The sequence below is a fragment of the Vulpes vulpes genome, chromosome 11, assembly GCF_048418805.1.
Source record: "Vulpes vulpes isolate BD-2025 chromosome 11, VulVul3, whole genome shotgun sequence".
NCBI classification, from domain to species: Eukaryota; Metazoa; Chordata; class Mammalia; order Carnivora; family Canidae; genus Vulpes; species Vulpes vulpes.
In genome coordinates, this window is record NC_132790.1 from 20878447 (window position 1) to 20890567 (window position 12121).

General features: G+C 35.6%; 1 protein-coding gene across 1 annotated transcript; it reads left to right on the top strand.

Annotated features, from left to right (window-relative positions):
• The first annotated feature begins 9180 nt into the window (after nucleotides 1-9180).
• Nucleotides 9181-10134, top strand: LOC112910892 (olfactory receptor 52E8-like). Its single transcript, XM_025987211.2, has one exon. The coding sequence runs from the start codon at nucleotides 9181-9183 to the stop codon at nucleotides 10132-10134; it is 954 nt and encodes a 317-aa protein (XP_025842996.2).
• The last annotated feature ends 1987 nt before the right edge of the window (nucleotides 10135-12121 follow it).

The window sequence follows — 12121 nt, forward strand, 5'->3', positions numbered from 1 at the left end:
GACCATTCTGGTAAAATTATAAATAAATGGTCACTAAACATTCTAATGGTGGTAATGAGGAACAGAGAAAATTTGGCAGGAGAGGGGTGCTCCAGGCTGAGGAAATATGAAATAACACTGCAGGTTCAAGGATTTTTCTGATGGATTGATTGATGTAAAGATAGATTCTCTCAGGTGAGTTTTTAGATGCTGGCATTGGCCAAAGGATAGATACCTTTACAAGCAAAGCTGATAAATTTGAACTGTACCTATCCCTGTGGATGATATAGACCTAACTATCCCTTTAAGCAGAGAGCAAAGGTAATTTGACCTAAATTTTAGAAAATTATTTTGGCATCGTAACGAATGGGCTAGAGAGGGATTGATACTCAGATACTTGAGCCTGAATTACTACTGTCAGTTCCAGAATTCTGGCAGTGTTTTTCTATTTGGGAAACCCCTGACTGTGAAGAAATTCCTTAATTATTCATTTATTTATGTGAGATCAGGTACCTTATCCTTTGCATTTTGTGCTTTCATCTGAAACAATCATCTGTCTCCTCACTACAGTGTCTCTGAAGATGAACATAAAACTCTTCTTCCTCAGAAATTGACATTATTTTATATCTTCAAGTGAATTTTAGAGTGCAAGAAGAGATTAGTTGTATAGAAATGGGTGGAAGAAAGAAAAACATATTTCTGAGATCTTCATTTTTTATAATACTTTGTATATTTAATCTCAATCCACAGATTATTTTGTATTTTCGATTTCATTAAGGTGAATTTCATATTTATTATTTTTCATCTATTTTGTTTTAAATTTGTTATTTATTGATTTATTTTAAGTTTTTATTTAAATTCATTATTTACCATACAGTGTAATAGTACTACTTTCAGGTGTACAATATAGAGATTCAGCAATTCCATACATCAACCGGTACTCATCACAAGTGCACTCCTTAATCTCCATCACCTATTTAACCCAACTCCCTCACCTACCTCCTCTCTGTTAACCATCGATCTGTTCTCTGTAGTTGAAAGTCCATTTCTTGGTTTGCCTCTCTTTTTCCCCTTTGTTTGTTTTATTTCTTAAATTCCACATATAAGTGAAATCATATGGTGTTTGTCTCTCTTATTTAACTTAGCATTATGTTCTCTAGCTCCATCCATGTTGTTGTAAATGCAAGATTTCATTCTTTTTTATGGGTTATATTCCATTGTATCCATTCATTTGTTAAGGGACACTTGTGCTCTTTCCACAATTTGACTATTGTTGATAATGCTGCTATAAACATCAGGATGTATGTATCCCTTTGAATTAGTATTTTTGTATTATTTTTTTAAATTAATTTATTTTTTGTATTTTTGTATTCTTTAGGTTAAATACCCAGTAGTGCAATTGCTGGATTGTAAGGTAGTCCAAGTTTCAATTTTTAAAAAAGATTTATTTATTTATTTATTTTAGAGCAAGAGGGAAAGAGAGAGAGAGCACATGCCCAGAGGGAGGGGCAGAGAAAGAGGAAAAGTCTTAAGATCTAATCTAGGGCAGGATCTCATGACCCTCAAATCAAGACCTGAGCCAAAAACCAAGAGTCAGATGCTCAACCGACTCTGCCATTCCGGTGCTCTCTATTTTTAACATTTTAAGGAACCACCATACTGTTTTCCAGAGTGGTTGAACCAGTTTGCATTCCCACCACACTGCAAGAGTGTTCCCCTTTCTCAGCATCCTTATCCACACTTGTTTTAGTCATTCTGCCTGTTGATTACTTTTTGCTTCAAATGTTTTTGAAGTTATATTTTGAAGTGGATATTCTTGATTTGTATGTATCTTATGTCTCTTCCTTTTAATAATTGTTAACTTGATTCCGTTGTTTCATAACAGGTCTACTAATACACAATTTTTCTTATTTTATTTTCTCAGTATCTCAAAAAAAATTAGTAGTGCTTTGTCATTTAAAAATGTTTTATATCTCCCTCTGCCTATGTCTCTGCTTCTCTCTGTGTATGTCTCTCATGAATAAATAAACAAAATCTTTAAAAAGAAAAAAAGGGCACTTGGGTGGCTCAGTGGTTGAGCATCTGCCTTTGGCTCAGGTCATGATCCCAAGGTCCTGGTATCAAGTCCCATATTAGGCTCCCCACAGGGAACTTGCTTCTCCCTCTGCTTGTGTCTTTGCCTTTCTCTCTATGTGTCTCTCATGAATAAATAATTAAAAATTGTTTTAAATAAAAATGTTTTATAAAACATTTGTCATACATACAGAGTTGAAAAATAGGGAGTCAAACAACCATATACCCACATTCAAGAGTTATTAGTATTTTCACATGTATGTTTCACACATGCACATGTAAATATTCATGTAATTTCTGAAACTTTTTAAAGTAAATAATATTATGATACTGCACCCCTAAATACTTTGGTAGACTTATCTATAAAACGTATTTTTGCAATATAGCTATTATTCCTCTATATGTGCCTCTGTATATGTATGTGTCTTTGTGTATCTATGTGAAATTGTTGAAGGCACTAGGTAGTTTTCTATGTATTAAATCATATTTTTATATTTTTTATTATATATGGATTAAGGACCTCTTATTAAGAATACTCTATAAGTGGTGCTCTGAGCTCAATATTGAGTCACATTAGGATATACAGAAAATTTCATTATTCCCTTATTAATGATGATAGATTTGATTAATGATAAAGTGACAGTGTGACTTCTTTGTAAAGCTCATTTTAGCTGCACCTGATTCTGGACATGGTTATCTGCTTCTTATAAAATCCAAGTTTGTTTATTAATGTGACAGCTTTTATTTTGAGCAACTTATTTTGCTCCCTCTAGTCCACTCCCCCTGAGAGGGGCTAACAATGAGCTGTTTCCTAGATATACCCACAAGGAAAGGAAAGTACATATGGACCAATAGCTTGAGAGTGCATGAGGCTTTTCAATGGCCATGTGGCTTCTTTGTGGTGTGTGTCCCCCAATGAACACTGAGATGACTATGGCTCTCACTATCTCATACTTCTTACCTTTTATCCCTTCATTTTTATTTTGGCAAAATGCACATAACCATTTTTAAGTGTACAATTTAGTGTTACTAAATACATTTTTAATGTTTTGCAACCAACACCACCATCTATCTCCTTAACACTGTCCATCTTATAAAATTTCCTTTCAGAAATTTGGTGAGGATGTAATATTATGAAGGAGAGAGTGATCAATATTGTGACATGCAAGAGAAGTCATGAAAAAGAGTGAGAAGAATAAAGGATCACTTCATACTCAGTTATGAGAATAGGTGGCCCATTAAGACATTGAGAAGACAGCAAGTAGTAAGAGTATATTCCAATATGTTAACATTCCCCTCTTTGGCATTGTTTTATTATTTATTCATTGAGGAATATTATTTTGTAATCACTATGTTCCAGATACTCCTCTAGTGACTGAGCATACAACTATGATGATATTCATGGTCTCTGCCTTCTAGGAACCAATAACCTTGTGAGAATGAGAAAAAAAGGAATGAATAAAATATAGTCTTACATAGGTACAAATGTATTCTAGCAAAATTAGCAGGCTAAGTAAAGAAATAGAGTTCTAAATACAAATTTCATGAAGGGCTTCTTTGAGGCAGGTGTATTTGAGGAAAAATGGAATGAAAAGAGAGAATAAGACTTTTGAAAGCATTAGAAAAGGGTGTTCCAGGTTGTGTAAACAGAAAAGAAAAAAAAAACTGGGATGAAAATGACCTAATAATATTTGAGAAAAGGTACCAAGTATCCTGTGGCTAGAATGAAATGAAGGAAGGAGTGAGTGGTGGGAGGTGGCTTTGAAGAACACTTCAAAGGCCAACTGGCCATCTGAAGAAGTCTAAATTGGGTTATGTGAATAAAGAAGGAAGAGGATGAATAGATTAGCAGAGTTTCATCCAATGGAGTAACTGTATCAGGAAGATTGTTTAAATGGTAAAAACATGAATATTATTATAAGGAGGAGTGAGAGAGCAAAGGAAAGAGAGAGACTGATGAACTGAGGAGGAGAGAGAGAAAGGATTGGTGGACATGATAATGAAAAATATAAGAAAAGATCAAGGCTAATAAACTAGATTTCTAATAGTGGCTCTGAAAATGTAATTTTTTTTCTTTTTTTTAATAAATTTATTTTTTATTGGTGTTCAATTTTCCAACATATAGAATAACACCCAGTGCTCATCCCATCAAGTGCCCACCTCAGTGCCCATCACCCAGTCACCCCCACCCCCGCCCACCTCCCCTTCCACCACCCCTAGTTAGTTTCCCAGAGTTAGGAGTCTTTCATGTTCTGTCTCCCTTTCTGATATTTCTCACTCATTTTTTCTCCTTTTCCCTTTATTCCCTTTCACTATTTTTTATATTCCCCAAATGAATGAGACCATATAATGTTTGTCCTTCTCCAATTGACTTATTTCACTCAGCAGAAAATGTAATTTTGAAAGAAGAAATCATACAATTATATCATCTTGGCAAAAGGATTGATTAGTTAGGAAAATACAGAATCAATGGAAAAACCTTGTCCTGTAGTCTCAATGTAGGGATAAAGAGTTTGCAAAAGAGATTCCCTAGTGGCTATTAATTAAACCATGTTAAAGTCTCAAAGATACAATAATAGCTATCACGAGGGAAGCAGGGCTTTAAAAAAACATAAATACTTTCTCTTCAGCATATTAAGTAGTGTGCTCCACAAAGACACCATGTGGTGTTACAAAGTGTTGCTTCTTAGAGATTTAGACATCAAGGTAAGTCATATCAAGATTAAAGTGTGGAATACAGTGGAAGAGATGGGTAAAGGGCTATGCCAAATCTGTATAGATAGATGGAAGTCAGGTCAAAGTATGAAGAGGTAAAGCACAATCACACTCATGACTTCCCAGGACTACGCTCATGATTTTCTAAATAAATAAAATAGTTTTCCTAAATATGTGTATACCTATGACCAACTAAAGTCTCATAGGCAAAACCAATACGACTGCAAAGCCAATGAGGAATAAAATGAACTGATATATCCTGTGTCCATTTAGCTATTGTTTCTGAATCCATCTATAAATGTCAAATATGATAGCAAAAGGGAAAGGGATGACTATATTTCTTCTAAAAAGTACTAAGTAACTAAAGAATATCAAATATATTTTTGAATGCAAAAATTTGTGAAGTTATTTATGAAGCATGGACTTAAGGGGTACTTTTGTAAAAACCATGAGATTAAGGGTTTAGTAGAGATTAAATGAGAGCATCCATATTATCTCTTCTCACCCTCTTCAGATACGTGACAAGGAATGAGCCGTTTATGTGGACTGTGGTGGAGATAACTGGAATATGGCAGAGAAAGAAGATTTAAGGTTGAGGAAATGACTGCTGGAGAATTCCAGGGAGGGCCTTAGAATTAAGAATTTATAGAGGAAGGGCAGCCTTGGTGGCTCAGCGGTTTAGCACCGCCTTTGGCCCAGGGCATGATTCTGAGACCCAGGGATAGAGTCCCACGTCCGGCTTCCTTCATGGGGCCTCCTTCTCCCTCTGTCTGTGTCTCTGCCTCTCTCTCTGTGTATCTCTCATGATTAAAAAAAAATAGGAGAGGAAGGACTGGAATCTAGTCTTCTTTCTGAACATAATCCAGGCTGTAGGTTATATAAATAAACGTTGAAATAATAGATCTGTACACAGTTGTAGAATTAAGTGACTGGGTGCTTTCAGAAATATTTGTAGACTTAGAAATTATGTTTTCTCTGAAGAAAAGAAGGTCCATTTACAAGGAATCTTTTGGGGGGCTCAGTTGGTTAAACATCTGACTCTTGGTTTTGGCTCAGATCATGATCTCTCACGGTTATAAGATCAAGCCCAAGTCATCAGGCTCTGCACTCAGCAGGAGTCTGCTTGAGGATTCTCTTCCTCTGCGCCTCCCTCTCTCTCTCTCTCATATAAATATTTAAAAAATCTTTTGGAAAATCCACAATTGTAAGTGGAATAAATTGATTTTCTAGGGATCTGGGATATGGTATAATTTATTTTTTGTTTGTATTTTATGCAGCTCTAAAAGTAACTAAGAGATAATGAGCACTGAAGAGTCCATATGATGAAGTTTGGGAATATAGGTGAGGTCTGGAGCCAATAATGACCAAGAAAGAATTCTTGAGACGTCTTTGGTGAAAAATAGTGGTTTTACTAAAGCATGGCGACAGGACCCATGGGCTGGAAGAGCTGCTGCCCTGGGCTTGTTAGAAGTGGCTGATTATATACCTGGGAGATGGGGGAGATAAGGGAAAGGGAGATTTCAAAAGGATTTTCATATGCTAGGAAGGATTTACAAGGTACTGGAGGCCTTGCTATTATCAAGTTAAAGCTTGCTTTTCTCTCTAGCAAGGCATTAACATTTAGACAATTGGAAACTTCCTAAATAATGTCACAAATATCCCACCCTGGGTGGGGTAGTTAGTGGGATATCAGCTTGTCCTTTGTCCTCAGCTAGCCCTCTGTTCCCCATCACATACACCCCTATAAATCTACTTAATCTCTGTAAAAAGTCATAAAGAGGACAAAGATTATAGGATTATGTTCTGGCAGGCCACTATGCTTTCTTTCCTTTTTAAAAAAACAAAAAAGACTTTATTTATTCATTCGTGAGAGACAGAGAGAGAGAGAGGCAGAGACATAGGCAGAAGGAGAGCAGACCCTCTTCAGGGAGCCCGATGTGGGACTCAATCCCCATCCTGGAACTCCAGGATCATGCCCAGAACCGAAAGCAGACACTCAACTGCTGAGCCACCCATGTGTTCCCGTTCTTTCCATTTTGAAGAAAATTTCTTCTTTTCCCTCTTCCTCCTCCCTTTTCCCCTCCCTCTTCTCTTTTTCCTTCCCCTTTGTCTTAAATGGTTGTGCAAGTCTTAGCATACTCTAACCTCTCTATGGAGCTTTTATTGACCCATCACTAAACTTACAGCACTGTACCCATATTCCTTTTTTAAAAAATTTACATTCAACTAATTAACATATAATGCATTATTAGTTTCAAAAGAAGAGGTCAGTGATTCACCAGTGTACCTATTTTCCTGTCATAACATTAGCCATGCAATTTTCAATTTTTTTCTTTGGAAATGTATCTTCCTCATTACATGGGGGTCTTCTTTTTTCTTTGAATATTTTATGTATGTATATATTTATATGAGAGAGAGAGAGAGAGAGAGAGAGAGAGAGAGAGAGAGAGAGAGAAAGCGCACCATCAGGGGGGAAGAGCAGAGGGAGAGGGACAAGCAGACTCTGTGCTGAGTGTGGAGTCTTACACAAGGCTTGATCTCATGACCCTAAGATCATGACCCGAACTGAAATCAAGAGTCAGATGCTTAACTGACTGAGCCATCTAGATACCCCGTGGTCTTCTTGAGAGTATGTGACAGGTCTTATTCAAATTACCATTTTAATTGCCTAATCATGGCTGACATATATTTGACCTGTGAGGTATTTGATGGGATAAATTGTGAAATGTACTCTTCCACCTCCCTTGTGTATTCTCCAGTGAAAAACAGAATTACATTTTTATCTTTGACTCTCTCATTAACCAACTGAGAATTTCGAAGATATCCTTCCTCAGCCTCAGTAAGCCAAATTTACATATATATTCTCTTTCCAGAAAGGATTTCCCAAATTATTTTATTTTGCTAAATGTGATTATCTTCAAATGGCTGCAGTTGTTTTCCAGGTACTTGTTTTGTTTTGGGTTTAAAGCAGAGTGTACTAACTTTCATATGTATTTATCTCTGATGAGTGCCATTCAGCTCTGAATTCCCTCAGTGCCCACATCTTCCCTAAATTTAAATGGAATTTTTCTGTGCATTGTACACATCACAGTCAATCACTTAATTTGCTCAGTAATAATTGTTTTTTTTTAAAAAAAAGATTTTATTTGTTTATTCATGAGAGATGAAAAAGAGAGAGAAAGAGAGGCAGAGACACAGGCAGAGGGAAAAGCAGGCTCCATGCAGGGAGCCTGATGTGGGACTCGATCCCAGGACTGCAGGATCACACACTGAGCTGAGGCAGATGTTCAACCGTTGAGCCAACCAGGTATCCCAATAACTGTTTCTTATACTGATTGCTCCAAATCTTTAATTTATTATAAATGAGTTTATAGCTTTCCCATAGTTAAGAGTACTCAAAACAAAGTCCCTTGAAATTCTTCTGTGCAATGAACAGGGAAGCATCTATAAAGACACTAATATCCCAGATAAATTGGTAAAGTTTTTCTGAGTTCTCCCTTTCTATGTAAGTTTGATATAATATTTGAAAATTGTCTAACACAAACTGTCCAGTCTCCAGGTGGCCCATCCTTATAGAATTTATTTAATGAGTTTCATTGTTTGGACTCTCCAAATAATAACTTTATATTAATGTATTTTTTGAATTCATTTAAATATAAGTGAAAATACTCTGACAATTATTTCTTTCTCATTTTTCAAAGTGATTGTTACAATTTCTTTTATTTCAAAACCAATTATGATTGAATGGGAGGGTGTTTTCTGAAACACTATTGAAATTAGTTGCTGGTCTGCTTCTTATTTAATTTCTTCATTTAAAGAACTTTTATAATTAAGAATTTTATGTGGCTGACCATTTATAATACATGTGAATAAAGAAGCATGGATCTTTGTTTTTGTTCTCAAAATCAGACACTAGTTTCACTAGCATATGCGAAAATGCTTACGTACATGTATATACACAGTTAAACATTTTACCTTTATTGTTTGCCTGTACCTAATAAGGGAATAGTTGAGATTATAAATACTAAAAAAAATCACCATGCACTTTAAGTGTGTTTAAAAGTACCAGATATGCAGAGCCTGGAACTTTATTTTCCAACCTGATTTTATATAAATTTCTGATTATGAACTTCTGTATAGCAGAGAGATGGTTTTCTCCTATTCCTTCTTCATGTCTAACATTTTCTAGTACGGGAAGTGGCTGCAGAGTCAGTTTGATTCTGAGGCTGTTTTACACTTAAGCAGGGCTAGCAGAATATGAGGAAAATAGTTTATGTTAATTCTGAGTAGAAACAAAGAAAGGTTACCTTGCTATTTTACATTTTACCAGGAATCTGAATAAAGGGAAAAGAGGAGAAGAATTCACCAATGAGAAGTCAATGATTATATGCACAACAGAATTGTGCAAAAGTTATGCCAGAAAGAATGGCTACACCTAATGACACCCAGTTCCATCCCTCTTCGTTCCTCCTCCTGGGTATTCCAGGGCTAGAAGATGTGCAGTTCTGGATCGGATTTCCCTTTTTATTTGTGTATCTTGTTGCACTCCTGGGGAATACTGCTGTCCTGTTTGTGATCCAGACTGAGCATAATCTCCATGAGCCCATGTACTACTTTCTGGCCATGTTGGACTGCATTGACCTGGGCTTGTCCACAGCCACCATCCCAAAAATGTTGGGCATCTTCTGGTTCAGCCTCAGAGATATATCTTTTGAAAGCTGTCTTTCCCAGATGTTCTTCATCCATTTCTTCACTGTCATGGAGAGCATTGTGTTGGTGGCCATGGCCTTTGACCGCTACATTGCCATTTGTAAACCTCTTCGGTACACCATGATCCTCACCAGCAAAATTATCATCATCATTGCAGGCATTGCTATTCTGAGGAGTCTTTGCATGGTGATCCCACTGGTGTTTCTCCTCCTGAGGCTGCCCTTCTGTGGGCACCATATCATCCCTCATACCTATTGTGAACACATGGGCATTGCCCGTCTGGCTTGTGCCAGCATCAAAGTCAACATTCTATTTGGCCTTGGCAACATTTCTCTCTTATTATTGGATGTGCTTCTTATAATTCTCTCCTATGTCAGGATCCTCCATGCTGTCTTCTGTTTGCCCTCCAAGGAGGCTCGACTCAAGGCTCTCAACACCTGTGGCTCCCACATTGGTGTTATCTTAGCCTTTTTCACTCCAGCCTTTTTCTCTTTCTTGACACATCGATTTGGCCACAATATTCCTCAATATATCCACATTTTCTTGGCTAATCTGTATGTAGTTGTTCCACCAGCTTTCAATCCTGTAATTTATGGGGTCAGGACCAAGCAGATCAGGGAGCGAGTCCTGAGGGTTTTCTTTAGGACAGATAGCTAATCAGTCAGAGGTCTTGGAAGTCTATGCTAGATTTTATGTTCCCTGCATTATGAAAGGTAGAGTTACCTTATATCTAACCCAAAAGAAAAGAGGAAGAATTGAGAGGGGGAATATTGTGACCAGTAATATTAATTATCTTTGAGTGGAGTTTTATATTTAAAGTTATGTATCATTGATGATATCAGATTGGGAGAATTTGATATCCACTTGCAAAATAAGTTAATTTAGATCCTTACTTCACATCATAGAAAAAATTAACCTGCAATGGACTAGATCTCTGGTAAAGTATAAAACCCAGTATTAAGATTATTTGTAATATTTCTCACATAAAATTTTATATTTATGACAATAATAGCAAGAAATATATTTAAATGATTGATTGGACTTCACTAAAATTAATATATATATTTTTTCTTCAGGAGATACTAGTAATAAAATGAAAAAGGAAGTCATAATCTGAGAGAAAATATACCTCATGTGTACAATAAAGGGGTTATATAAAAAATAAAGAATTCTTGTAATACAATTATGAAGAGTCAAATTAATTAAAATAGAAAAGTAACATACATACATTTGTTAAAACCTAAATAACTAGTCATTAGGAGCATATAAATGATCTTTATAATTCATCACTATGGATACGCATATTAAAACTATAGTGTTGAATGTCAGCCCCTCTCTCTGTCCAGTACAAACTTCCTTAAATGTCTACTTACTGAGAATACTTCTCAGTTTATCTTCTACATGAACCTCTCTATCTCAGAAACTATTTCTATAGAACAAAGTTGACAATGGTTTCCTCTCTTTATGATGTATTTTCACCATTTTTGTGTCATGCTTTATATTTTTACTTTAAGGTTTTTTGTTTGTTTGTTTCTGGACTTTTTTATTTTTTAAAAGATTTTATTTGTTTATTCATGAGAGACACAGAAAGAGACAGAAAAATAGGCAAAGGGAGAAGTGGGCTCCCTGTAGAGAGCCCAATGCGAGACTCAATCACAGGACCCTGGGATCACAACCTGAGTTGAAGGCAGGGGCTCAACCACTGAGTCACCCAGGTGTCCTTTTTTCTTCTTTTTTAATACACACTGCAGTTTTACAGAGGTAAGCATAAGGCTACTCCCACATGTTACTACACAAAAGTTTACAAAACCTCGTATCATTTTTTTGGTAAAGTTATTTTATTTATATGTTTATATGTTTTTACTTAAATTATATTAGTTAACATACAGTCTAATATTAGTTTCAGGTATACAATATAGTGATTTAACACTTCCATATCTTGGTTATTGTAAATAATACTCAATAAACATAGGGATACATATATATTTTCAAATTAATGTTTTCATTTTCTTTGGGCAAATACTCAGTAGTGGAATTATTGCATCATATGCTATTTCTATTTTTAATTTTTTGAGAAAACTCTGTGCTGTTTTCCACATGGCTGCACCAATTTACATTCCCATCAACAATGCATGAAGGTTTCTTTTTCCTTACATCCTTGCTAACACTTGTATTTCTTGTCTTTTTTATTCTAACCATTGTGACAGGTGTGAGGTGACATCTCCTTGTGGTTTTCCTTTGAATTTTTCTGATGATTAGTTATAGTGAGCATCTTTTCACGTGGTGCTTGGCCATTTGTATATCTTCCTCTTTGAAGAAATGTACTTGTGTCTTCTATCCATTTTTAATTGGATTATTTTTGGTGTTGAATTGCATAAATTCTTTATATTTTGGATATTAACTCCTTATTGGATATGTCATTTGCAAATATATTCTCCCATCCAGTAGGTTGCCTTTTGTTTTGTTCATGGTTTCTTTTGAACTCAAAATAGATAAACACGTAAATGTGAGACTTGAAACCATAACATATGCAATAATTTTTTTGACATTGGCTATAGCAGCATTTTTCTAGGTATGTCTCTTAAGAGAAGAGAAACAAAAGCAAAAACAAAATGCTGCATCAAAATAAAAAGCTCTTATATAG

What these genes read in the sequence shown, in the direction of transcription:
- LOC112910892 (XM_025987211.2), top strand. Translation starts at nt 9,181, where the DNA reads ATGCCAGAAAGAATGGCTACACCTAATGACACCCAGTTCCATCCCTCT.